A 13,327-nucleotide genomic window follows, 5' to 3' on the forward strand; every position below is an offset into this window, starting at 1 on the left:
AAAGTATTAACACCCATTATACACGTTTACCATACATATACCAGTTTACCCTGGTTTGTTTTATTAATATGCTTTACCACACCTCTCTATGATTTACAATGCTTCCCTATGCTTTACCAGACCTCTCTGTGCTTTACAATGCTTCCCTATGCTTTACCAGACCTCTCTGTGCTTTACAATGCTTCCCTATGCTTTACCAGACCTCTCTGTGCTTTACAATGCTTCCCTATGCTTTACCAGACCTCTCTGTGCTTTACAATGCTTCCCTATGCTTTACCAGACCTCTCTGTACTTTACAGTGCTTCCCTATGCTTTACCAGACCTCTCTGTGCTTTACAATGCTTCCCTATGCTTTACCAGACCTCTCTGTGCTTTACAATGCTTCCCTATGCTTTACCAGACCTCTCTGTGCTTTACAATGCTTCCCTATGCTTTACCAGACCTCTCTGTGCTTTACAATGCTTCCCTATGCTTTACCATACCTCTGTGCTTTACAATGCTTCCCTATGCTTTACCAGACCTCTCTGTGCTTTACAATGCTTCCCTATGCTTTACCACACCTCTCTGTGCTTCACAATGCTTCCCTATGCTTTACCGCATGTCTCTGTGCTTGACCATGTTTTCACTGTGCTTTGTGTTAACGTTCCTGTGCTCTTGAGTTCTGACACGGCGTCTCGTTTCCTCTCAGCCGTGCGTTTCGGACGGATCCCGAAGCGTGAGAAGCAGCGCATGCTGGCGGAGATGCAGAGCGCCATGAACAACATGGTGAACATCAGCAACAGCAGCAGCCAGCTGCACCCGACGGCCCCCTCCCCACCCCCCGCCCAGCCACACCTCCACCCCCAACCCCTCACCCCCACGCCCCCCGCCTCGCCCCCCCGGACACCCTGCTCGCCCCCCAGCCCCGGAACCGACCGGACCATCTCGCAGATCGCCAAGGCTCACAGAGAGAGCTTCGTGTTCGCTCACGACAGGCTCTCACGCACCGCAGTGGCACCAGGCTGCCACAAGGGGGCGCTAGACAACTGCGATGCAAACGGCTGTGCCAGTGGGTACCATTTTAACGGAGTCAACAACATCTACCATCACAATAACAACCTGCCCCTCTCCCACTCCCACAGCTATGCTGCTGGCAGCCCCCCTGTCCTGAACCACCTCTCCCCCTGCCCCCAGGCCATCCCTGACTACCCCAGCATTCACGGCTACTGCTTCATGCACCAGAACAATGCCAGTGACCACCGGCTGTGCCACAGCAACGTCCACACAGGTCACAGCCAGGAAGCAGAGCCACAGACACTCCCCCACTCCTGCTCAGCCAGCCAGGGACAGAACTGCCCGTGGGGAGGGACCCGGGACGTGCTGCTGGTAAGACTTTGAGAAAAGACTTTAAGTCGAGACTTTGAATTGTCATTGCTGTGTGTTATTGAATGTATTACTTTTCAGTTGATGTAGCTAGGAAGTTGCTTGGGTGTGTTTCCTGGTGTCTGACGGCTCCCCCCCCCCTCCAGGCCTGTCCGATGAACATGCACCCCCACAGTGACGGGCTCCGCTCCCCCCAGGAGATCTGGGACGACTTCTCCCTCAGCTTCACCCCGGCCGTGCGTGAGGTCGTGGAGTTCGCCAAACACATCCCGGGATTCCAGGAACTCTCCCAGCAGGACCAGGTCACCCTGCTCAAAGCCGCGACGTTCGAGGTACGAGGCGACTCGGGGATAGCGGGATAGTTAGCGAGTGAGTCGTCCGAGTGAAGTTATCCAGCAACAAACTACCCGTCCCCAGCGGTGCTGCTTTCCTAGAAAAAGTGAAACATTTTGGGGGACCGTTCTACTTGTGAGATGTCTTGCTCGTTAAAATATTGAGCATATCCTTAAATAGGAGATGATTATTTATTCAGAGATACTCAGGTATTTAGTAAGTAAGGGGTCTGAGTGAGGAGACATGGGCAATACAATCTCCACCCCTAGTCTTGCTGTAAAGCATTTGTTGTTGGCATACTTTGTGCCAGTACTGTGTGTATATATAAAACAAAAAAAAAAAAAAAATCACGTTTACATTTGCCCAAAAATAGTTTACTGCGGCCTCAGTATGCCACTAAAATGCCAGCGCCCCGGTTGAGAGGAAAATGAGCTTCTGAATCACCTTTTAAACAGGCTACACTATGAAGTGGTGCTTGTGTGCCCCACGTTCATTCCATTATGACCCGGTGTGGTCCTGTGGCGCTCCTGTCTGGTGCCTGACCGGCGTCTCTGTTGCAGGTGCTGGTGGTGCGCTTCTCCTCTCTCTTCAACGTGACGGCACAGACGGTCACCTTCGTGTCGGGCTCCTCCTACAGCCTGCCCGCGCTGCGGGGGATGGGCATGGGAGAGCTGCTCAGCGCCATGTTCGAGTTCAGCGAGAAGCTGGGCGCCCTGGAGCTGAGCCCCGAGGAGCTGGCACTCTTCACCGCCGTCGTGCTCGTCTCCGCAGGTAAGGGGGGGGGGGGGGGAGGGGCAGCGAGGAGTCCACTCCTCTCATAAAACTACTTATGAAAGTTCCCCCATAGTAAAAGCATAGCAAAGTGTAATAAAGCACAGTGAAAGCATGGTAAAGCATAGGGAAGCATTGTAAAGCACGGAGAGGTCTGGTAAAGCATAGGGAAGCATTGTAAAGCACAGGGAGGTATGGTAAAGCATAGGGAAGCATTGTAAAGCACAGAGAGGTCTGGTAAAGCATAGGGAAGCATTGTAAAGCACAGAGAGGTATGGTAAAGCATAGGGAAGCATTGTAAAGCACAGAGAGGTCTGGTAAAGCATAGGGAAGCATTGTAAAGCACAGAGAGGGATGGTGAAGCACAGTCTGTAAGTAGCTGACCCTGCCTGCGTCCCCTCTCCCTCTCCAGATCGCTCCGGGATCGAGGATGTGAATTCCGTGGAGCGGCTCCAGGAATCTCTGATCCGGGCGCTGAGGGTCCTGGTGACCCGGAGCTTCCCGCAGGATCCGTCGCGCTTCACCAAGCTGCTGCTGAAGCTGCCGGACCTGCGGAGCCTCAACAACATGCACTCCGAGAAGCTGCTGTCCTTCCGGGTGGAGGCGTGAGCGCGGAGCCCCCAACGAGCGAGCGGGATCGCTGGAGAGAGCCCCCAACACTGCTGCAGCAGGGCCTGCTCACACCCTGGGACACAGCTCACACAGTATCTGCTTCGCTGTGCTTTTCATACACAATCCCCAGACAGACCTCTGCTCATTGTAACGGGCTGTGTTGTTGTGTGATAGACTTCCGTTACGGATTCTGTCCCCCGTCGATGAGATGAAGATAAAAGCTCTAAAACCACGAATGCAGACGAGCCCGGTTCTTCCGCGTGGCGGTTAATGGGCCGGTCAGCCCCCGGTTACACACGCACCCTCACCATCGCACCATCCCTGCTGTAGGGCAAGAATATTCAACAGGAAGAATAAAATCGCAGTAAAGGCTATGAGACATATCAGTTGTTTTGTTTTTAATTTCATTTTTTTTTATAACCAGGGTGAAACAAGATGTTAATTTACGCTAGAAGAGATTTTTTTTTATATATATATATATACGTTGTCTGCAGCTTTCTTCCTGTCACTGGTTGCACACTTTTTGCTTCAGAACCAGAAATGGAAAAAAAAGGGTTCTGAGCAAATTATATATAAATATATATATATATACACATTTTTTTAATATAAAAAAAAGTTTTGCATCGAGAATATTAAAAAGTGAATTAAACTAGATCGAAGAAACTGTCCTACTGTTGTAAGTACTTCATTATTGTGCATTTTATTGTGTGAGTATATGTACCATAGAGATGATAATGTATATAACACACTGTATGTATAAAAAAATAAAAAAATAAAGAGTTATTATACAGAATAAGCTGTGTTAAATTTATTTTTGCAAAGAGATTATCTGGGCTAAATTGCTGTCTCAAATAATTTGAATGATGCTGTCTCCCTCTGCTGGTCGTGAGTGTTACTTCTCCTAGTAGTGGCAGGAAGTGTATTTTACACCCAGAAAATAGAATAATAATCATAATATCAATATTAGGGATGGAAATAAGACTCCTGCTGCATAGCAGTTTCACCCATTCCAGGTTTTAATACTAGCTTGATCAGCCACAGTGTGTATACTGTGTCTTATTATTAAACTCATATCAAAACCAGGAAGGGATCAAACTGCTATGCAACGGGACTCTAATTGCAGTTTGAGCCATGCCAATTCTGTATTTATGTATGTATGCCTTTATCCAGCATGAATTCACTTCCTGTGTACCAGGTATTGGGACTCCGCTGGAAGCTTGGTGCCACGCTCCGGCCAACAGGAAGAGGGTCAGATTGAAAATCCCTCCAGATCGTGGATGACCATGAAGGAGGAGGTAAGGTAGACACAGAGACACACACAGGTATACACATACATGTATACAGAGACACACACAGGAATACACATGTATACAGGGACACACACAGGTATACAGAGACACACACAGGTATACACATACATGTATACAGAGACACACACAGGAATACACATACATGTATACAGAGACACACACAGGAATACACATACATGTATACAGGGACACACACAGGTATACAGAGCTACACACAGGTATACACAAACACACAGGTATACAGAGACACAGACAGGTATACACAGGCACACAATGTGGTCTTGCTACCATTGGAAAACACAATAACAAATGAACACAAAGTTAAATACCACACTATATATTATTTTAATTTGATTTTAATAACACATTATTTTCTATGCGTTGTTTGTTTAAGCGGTATCTGGCGCACTATTAATCCTACACCAAAGATCGTGATCCGGTGCCACTATTTCACTGCAGCCACTATTGTGAGTGTACGAATATGTAGTTTTATATTAGAATGCGGGCCGACCCTGAGTTAATGCTTTACAGGACTCTAAAGGGGTAGGCAGCATTGTTTGTTTTCTCTGTTATTTGTTATTCTATATGAACTATTTGGCCTGAATGTCGTTAAATAATACTGATGAATATTATAAAATGTGTATTGCTACAATATTGGCGGCTGAGTTTGTGAAATAAACTATTTACATTATATTATTATTATTATTTATTTTTAAATAGGATTATGTTCTTTCATTTTCTGTTATACAGGTATATTGTCTTTCTGTATTTTAATTTAAAAATGTATTTTGTTGGCGTGTCGGTTTAAAATGTGATGTCTGTGAATGCGTAGTTTCTTGTAAATCGATGTAATGTCATTCATTTCAGTAATGTCTATGTTATGTGCATTACCCCCAGTTGATGGACTCTGGAGGGGAGATGAATGGTGAACCGAGCTATCTTTTTGGTTATTTTCTTTCGTTTTCTGTTATACAGAGGGAAATAAATGTCACCTTCTTCCAACATGTGATATCCAGCGGTCTTCTTTTTGATTAATCATTCATCAACAACACAACGCAGACCTGACACAGCCGGGCTGTGAGCGCAGGCAGGGAAACAGAGTCGACGGTTTCAGCTCCTGCTAGTCAAGGAAACACACACGTGGCATTGCAGAATTAAAACAAAAAGGCTCACAGATCACAAGAAATAACGAAACAAACGCGTGGCGACCCACTCAATCAGAATTCTGTCTTTAATATGTGTTGATCTCTTGTTAACATGCTGATTGAAACATCTTGTATCAGGGTTACTTCCGCTGTTTACAGAAAGAAAGAAAAAAAGATCCTAATGCAACAATTAAACAACAATTACAATCCCATGTCATCGTTTTAAAAGCAATCAAAAAATATATATATATAGTGTAAAGAGTTTCAGTTTCAAATGCTAAATGAGGAAGATGAAAATGGGAAATTAAAACGATCACTTCTCTTTTTTTCATTTCTTTTACATTTTGTTTTAAAAACGATTTCGAGTTATGGGAAAAAAAAGTAAATATTATCTTTGGAAGAAGAAGTTAAAAGTATCTGTAGACTATTTTTATTTATTTATTTTTTTTAACTACACTATATGAAAATGCCACGAACCAAATGTCTCCTTTTTTTACTTTAATTATTATAATTATTATTATTTTGCTATTACATCCTAAGAGGTAGATCAACAAAAGCATTTTAATGGCTACAAAATAAAAAGAAAAGAAAAAAGAACGTGCCTGCTCTTGAATTAAAGTGCGGGCGAGTTTGTGCCGTGCTTCCAGAGTAAATGCTCCAGGAGGCGCGGGGGTTACAGGTGCAAACGGGCGGGATAGTTTTACCCTCCTATCTCAACAGGCTGCGGTTCGCGGAGGTCAACCACAGGCTCAAAAAAGGAAATCCTGAACAACAGAACGCTGCAATCGCGGTGAATGGAACCATCGCGCGGCGCTTACGTCATGGCAATTCCATCGAGTTTGCTGAGCGCGATGCGTTCATTACCATGCCCTGCATCGGCCTATACAACTAAACTGTCTATAGCAGGAGTCTCAACCCTGGTCCTGGAGAGCCCCTCTCCAGCAGGTTTTCTAGGTGTCTTTACATCATCAGTGGCTAAAAATCTGGAACGCCTGTTAATCTTGACTAATTAATCCAATAATTGGTTCAGTTAAGTAACTGAGAGATTGGTTGAAAGGAAGACCAGCAGCCCAGTTGCTCTCCAGAACCAGGGCTGCTCTATACCCCTGCTCTATACTGAGCCTTAAAGAGTAAGTAGCAGGGTATCGTTAACATCCTGACAACTTTTTACACTTATAACTTTAAACTCTATTTCAAAGCTCTTCAAAATGGCCGCTCTAGAGCAGCGATGATAGTTTAGATCAGTGGTTCCCATCCCCGGTCCTGTGGCTGCTGGTTTTCATTCCAACCAAGCTCTCAGATACTTAACTAGACCCTTAATTGAACTCATAATTAGCTTAATTAGACCTTCTTATTTTTTCTCAGCTCTTAAACAGATATAGATTTCAAGTTAATTTTCACATTTTATATAGTGAAGTTGAAATCTCTAACTGTTTAAGAGTTGGAAACAATTTAAAAGGCTTAAATAAGCTAATTATGAGTTGAAGGGTTTGGTTAAGTAATTGAGAGCGCAGTTGGAATGAAAACACAGAGGGGCCCTAGGACCGAGGTTGAGAATCACTGGTGTAGGGTTATTGCCCACATTGCCAAACAGGTACAGCAATAATGACCCATGATGTGGTGTGGAACAGAAAAGACAGAGCACTTGCTATGGTTTAGAGAACAGATCTCAAACCCTAGTGCACTAGAGCGGACATTTTGAAAAGAGCATTGAAATAGACTTTAAAAGTTATCAGTGTAAGAAGCTGTCAGGATGTGAACAATGAAAATCAAAATGACAGGTAGGGTGTTTAAACAGTTGTAGCAACACGTGGGGACGGGCAACGTACTACTTACTGGATCGAGAATGAACCCTTATCAGATGTTAACCCCTCCCAGTCCTTTTTTTTACTTGTCGCATTGAAACACACTCGCTCATCTGCACTGTTTACAAATTCAACTAAAAAAAAAATACAAAAAAAAAAAAACATGATTCTTGTGTGTGTGAGAAAATGCAAATGTTAGGATTAATATATATATATATATATATATATATATATATATATATATATATATATATATATATACACATATATATGTTTGTTTGTTAAATATTTATTTATTTATTTATTTATTTATTTATGTATGTTAAACAATCTTGTGACGAAAGTGTTGAGGTAGTTGTATTAATTAATTCATGAATGATTTTTTTAAAATCCATGCATTACAAAGGTTTGTAGAAGCGCCTTGCAGCTGTGTTGTGTTTGTTCTGGGAAAAAACAAACAAAAAGAAAAACGGAAGATTTAACCGTGACAACATCATCTATTCCAGTCAGCGATGAAGGACCATATCCTGCTGTTTAGAGGACCCCACTCAAAGAAATGCAAATTCATTTATAAAGCAAAAGTTAAAACAACAGAAGAAGAATTTATGTGTTTTTTTTTTTTTTTTTTTTTTGTGGTTCTGCGAAGCAGCAATTTGTGGATTATCAATATTACCAGAAAGCATGCACATGATTAATACAACTAATAAAAGCAAGGCCTTTTTGCACTGGTCTTCATATAAGGTGCAGGGATGGTAATAAGGCTCCTATTGCATAGCAGTTTCACCCATTCCAGGGTTTATTATGAGCTAGCCACAGTGTGCAGGTAACAAGCTGAGGTGCGTCTTATTAAAATCATAGCAAACCTATGCAACAGGAGTCTTATTTCCATCCCTGCAAGTGGCTGTTAGTCATCGCTTTACTTTTAATATAAGCCTATACGGACATCATCAATGTAATTCATTCACGTGTTGAGAGACGAAACATGAGCTCGATAGTGTATATTAACACCGATATATTAACCAGGCAAATTTGAAAATGGATTCGCAAGGATTCATAAACCTGCAGCAAACGCTGTACCTCCCCATAGTGAAAAACACACAGGTCAAGTACAGAGGAGTTTTACTAATAGAGGGAATTATGAAACTAGACCGGACAGATGCCAGATCAGTAGAAATGTCCATTCTTACTGGGCTGATAGCACAACCTAAAGCGCCGTGTATATAATAATAATAATAATAATAATAATAATCTAATCAAATAAAAAAATCTTAACCAGGTTTACAGGTTTAGATGGTGATTTTCGGTTTAAATTCCTTCCTTGCTCCCCCCCCCCACCCCTAAAATAAAAAGTTATTTGAAAACCTCATCCTTTGCTTATTTTCTCTGAAGTCTAAAGAAAATGTTTTTGGGAAGCGAGAGGGAGGAGAGAGAAAGAGAAAGATAAAGAGAGAGGGGAGAGAGGAGATGTAAAGGTTATGGCGTGGGGGAGGGGAGTGGGAGTGGGAGTGAGAGTGGGAAGGGGGGGGGGGGGGGTCGTTACCTAATTCTTTAGGAATAAACCTGGTCAAGTCCAATAATAAAAATAACAGCAATAGCAGAGATGTGTTTAGTTATTGCCAGATTTGACCCCCGTATCTCCTCTTTTAAAATGTCTCTCTCCACTCTCTCGAAGGTAAAGGGACCCTCTCACACACACCCTCCCCCTCTCGATTTACGATTCTTTGTAATTAACCCAAATCCCAGAAGATTTTTTGAATTTATATTTTTCTTTGATTGCTTTTTTGCGATTTTGGTTGATGATGAAACAGTTCTTAACCAGATGTCATGTCCGAATGCCGCTTGCTGTTCATATATATATATATATATATATATATATATATATATATATATATATATATATTAGCTCAAAGAGCCAGCTGCTTTCTCATAAACAGCTAAATATTACAATTGCCTACTTCAGTGTGTTCAGAACGGCTTGGTTTAGTGTTCTGCAGTACATGTGAACTCGTTTGGCTTGTTTTCAATACTATTAGAGTTATTAAAGTCAAGTAAATGATCTTTTCCCACAGGACCGTCTGTGGTCATTGCATTTATAGCACAAACAAAATATAAATAAAACGTAGGCAATTCTAAATTTGACCTGTTCTGCGCCACAGCTGCCGTTACACGTCCGACACTGCAGGTGGCGCATGAGATAAATCCAGCATTAAAACCGTGGAGCGAAAACAGCTTCGTTTGCACATAAAGCAGTGCGTGCGTCACTTCTGTGTGTTTGTACAAGGTGTGTGATTATAGTACTTCAAGTTGTGTGACTATAGTACTTAAGGGTTATTTTTTTCTTTTCTTTAAACATCTGCCTGCCTGTCTATTACCCCACCATTAAATGTCATGAAAACCCCACATAATGATAAGTAACCCTTCTCTTAAAAAAATAAAAAATAAAAAATAATAAAATAAAATAAAATAAATGGAAGCACAAACAATAGACTTTACCTGCTGCTAATAACGCGCATATTCAACGCTGCTGTGCTGTCCCGGTGGCGGAGTCTTGTAGCTACTGGATCGAAAGAAGCGATCGGAGGAGGGCGTGTGTGGATGGAGATGCTGTTTTTTTTGTTTTTTGTTGTTTTGTTTTTTACTTTTTATTTAAAGTCATCTAAAAATACAAAATGAACTAATTTTTTGAACTTCTCCTTTTACGCGTTATGTACAGGTTTTATTTAGTTTATTTTTACGTATCGTTTGTTTATTTTGTTCCTATTTATTTCCTAGGTTAAACAAGAAAGAACGGCATTTTTTCTCTATTTTTTCTTTTTCTTTACAAAACATCAATGTCTAGAGGGGGAGGGGAGACGGTCTGGCCTGGCTGTCCGCGTCACTCTCATTTGAAATGATTTATTTCATATAATGGACTGACCTTACTTTATCTATTATAGTAGCTCACACCACATGATCGTTCAATTCAATTGTTCGAAGTTCTCAGATCACACGAGTACGCACTGGAAATTCAGATTTCATATTGAAACGTGTTCCCCTCAGTCAGGATTTTTGTAAAATGAATTTAATTTTAGATATAGGAAAGTTAACATGGTACAATTCTACACGCAGTGTCTGAAGGGACTAGAATATCACTAAGTGTACAGGTGTGAAACAGTGTGACCGGGAGAGCGTCGCTACAGCATGACGCTCTCGACTCCTCTTCAAATTGTATCTGCTCGGAAGACAATAGTAGAAGCTACAATGTGTTTCAATGGATGTATTTTTAAAAGTCTACCGTCCGTGACAAGACAGCCACACACACACGTCTGTATCGTATCTACATCTCCCCCTGACATGACCGACCTCCACAAGCTCGAAAAAGTGAGTTTGGATAATTAACAAACAAACAAAAAAAAAGCTCCTCGTCTTTTTATATAAACGTCATTAATAGTATATCTGATTTTCCCAGCACGTAGCTAGGCTCATCTCAACGTACTTAACAAAAAAAAAAAAAAACTATCTCGCTCTCTTTGTATTTAAAAAAATAAAATATTCAAGACTATCAGCTTTATATAAAATACCAGCAAGCAAAAAAAAAAGTAAAGAACAAACACTGAGGTACTACACCTTGAGGTAGGATTTTTTTCATTTCTCTCCTTCTCCCGAAACCCGCACCGTTGAGCGACGCACACGGTTTCGCTTGGTTTAGGATTTTAAACCCGTGTGCGCTCTCTCTCTCTCTCTCTCTCGCTCTCTTTTTTGTTTAAGGGAACAGGGGATGCGTTAGGCGTTTAAAGCACTTATAAAAACGTCAATACATTTTAATGAAATAATAAATAATAAAATGAAGCATTGATTTTTCTGCAGTGGGCAAACTCGCTCTCAGAGGTTCTGTATAACATGCCAAAAAATAGTAGCCTATGTCATGACAGAGCTAAGGGTACACCATTCTTTTTTTAAATTGCTGGCGATAAATTAGCCAGAATCTTTTTCTATAGTCTTTTATCCAGAATCTCCAAATAAAATGCTTGCCAGAGCTTTTAGAGACTATGCTTTTTAAAAAAACAATTAGGTACAACATTTCGGCTTTCGCCTTCTAGAATGATGCTAGAATACTGAGACACAGACAGTTCTGATGCTAGAACAGACACAGACAGTTCTGATGCTAGAACAGACACAGACAGTTCTGATGCTAGAACAGACACAGACAGTTCTGATGCTAGAACAGACACAGACAGTTCTGATGTTAGAATACAGACACAGACAGTTCTGATGCTAGAACACTGAGCCAGTTTAGAATAGGTGGCTCTTTGTCTGGTTTCTTCATTCATTATTATTATGTTTTTAATAGTGCTGTGTTAGGTTCAGTACATTACTGCTCTCCCACCAACACAACGCGCGTTCTACAGGTTACTCAAGTTTGCCCACTTCAGATACACCTCCGCGCCAGGAGTCATTCTCTCTCGCACCGCCAGGGGGCATCGTCTGGTGACGACCCACAGCTCTCTCTCTCTCTCTCTCTCTTTATCTGCTTTTTTTCAATGAAGTTGGCGTTTTTTAATAATAATATATTTACAACCTTTTTTGCACACGTGTGGGCAGTTTGGTTGTTGGCAATGTTAACTGTAAATGGCCGCCTCCTGTCTTGAACGTTTGCTTGCCTCATGTCATGTGACCAGTGGGCTCGGCATTCCGATGACATCATCCCACACTTGGCGGAGGGGAGAGAGAGCGTCTGACTGTGCCGTGCGTGCGTTGCACCGCACGCAAATTATGCAGTCCCTGTTCTCTTAATCCCTTTCTCGGTTTCCTCATTGCTGTAATATAATAGTTACATCTCTTTATATATATATATATTCTTAAAAAAAACACCTTTTCAAATAAAAGAATGACTGGAAATGAAGACACATTTTATTTACTTCTTACAAATACTATAGAAAGGGGGTATATATATATATATATATATATATATATATTCCTCCCTCAGAGTTATTTTCCTAATTGAGAGCTTTTTTCAAACATCAAAGTCATGTTTCCTTTTACAATGTATTTTAATATTTTAATAAAAGTTTCAATAAACCATGTGCGGTCGTAACAGAATTACAAATAAAATAAAACAAAAAACAGGACTTATAGTTTTTATTTATTTCAGTTTGAGCTGAACAATATGAATAATAATTCAAAATATGAATAATAAAACCTGAATATTTCAAAATATGTATTTAAAAACATACAAATATTCAGACGGAATATTTAAAAACAATATCACAGGCAATAGCAAATACATTGCTTGTGTTTATATTTAAATACATATTTGTATCCAAGACTTTGTGTTTGGCAAAAGCTGTCAATTGAGAACTGGCTGCTCTGTATCTGTCTGTGTCCCCTTCGAAAAGTTTACTGCAGTAAATTTACAACTTTTTTTTTTTTTTTTTTAAATAGGCTTTCCCATACCTCTCTATGCTTTATCACACTTTGCTATGAGTTTACTATAACAACTTTTATTAGTGTGTGCGGTTTTTAAGTTTTAAAATTTTGTAATGCTTTTTGAAAAAAAAAAAAAATATCATTTCCAGTCATCCTTTTTGGCCTTGCATCTGGTCTCTGTTTTCTTTCTTTTTTCTTTTTTTGTTTTTTTCTAATCTGTCATTCTTTATTTACTCATTTTGGATTTTCTCTTTTCGCAGGGTTTCGTCTTTTTTCTTTCATCCTTCCTTCTGTTCTTTGTTTTTCTCTCTCGTGGTCTTGGCGTTCTCTCTGCTCGCCTCACTTTCTCCGCTCCTGCTGCTGCTCCTGCTCCTGCAGAGGGGGTTGGGACTGGGAGACCGCCTCCTCGTCCTCTGGCTGTTGCTGGGAGTGCTGGTGCTGCCGGTGGGACCCTCCTCTCTGCTGCTGCTTCACCAGTGTCAGGATGTCTCTGATCTTGCGTTGAGCCAGCTAGGAGAAAAAGAAGATGAATCAAAATCGATCTATCAAATTGATTTAATACAGCGTCCCTCAATTCTCACGC

General features: G+C 41.1%; 2 protein-coding genes across 4 annotated transcripts in view; one reads left to right on the top strand and one right to left on the bottom strand.

The window, feature by feature from the left end:
* nr1d1 (nuclear receptor subfamily 1, group d, member 1) overlaps window positions 1–3,862 on the top strand; it is a 10,744-nt gene extending 6,882 nt beyond the window's left edge. For both annotated transcript variants that reach the window (XM_059006656.1, XM_059006655.1), the window contains exons 5-8: window positions 689–1,365; window positions 1,509–1,694; window positions 2,256–2,466; window positions 2,879–3,862. In XM_059006656.1, coding sequence (XP_058862639.1) covers window positions 689–1,365; window positions 1,509–1,694; window positions 2,256–2,466; window positions 2,879–3,075 — 1,271 coding nt within the window. In that variant the 3' untranslated portion in view covers window positions 3,076–3,862. The remainder of the gene's footprint in view (window positions 1–688; window positions 1,366–1,508; window positions 1,695–2,255; window positions 2,467–2,878) is intronic.
* A 1,739-nt stretch (window positions 3,863–5,601) lies between these two features.
* Window positions 5,602–13,327, bottom strand: part of LOC117433348 (insulin-like growth factor 2 mRNA-binding protein 1) — a 53,481-nt gene continuing 45,755 nt past the window's right edge. For both annotated transcript variants that reach the window (XM_034055518.3, XM_034055517.3), the window contains exon 15: window positions 5,602–13,254. In XM_034055518.3, coding sequence (XP_033911409.1) covers window positions 13,084–13,254 — 171 coding nt within the window. In that variant the 3' untranslated portion in view covers window positions 5,602–13,083. The remainder of the gene's footprint in view (window positions 13,255–13,327) is intronic.

This window comes from Acipenser ruthenus, chromosome 33 (genome assembly GCF_902713425.1).
Source record: "Acipenser ruthenus chromosome 33, fAciRut3.2 maternal haplotype, whole genome shotgun sequence".
In the NCBI taxonomy this organism is placed as follows: domain Eukaryota; kingdom Metazoa; phylum Chordata; class Actinopteri; order Acipenseriformes; family Acipenseridae; genus Acipenser; species Acipenser ruthenus.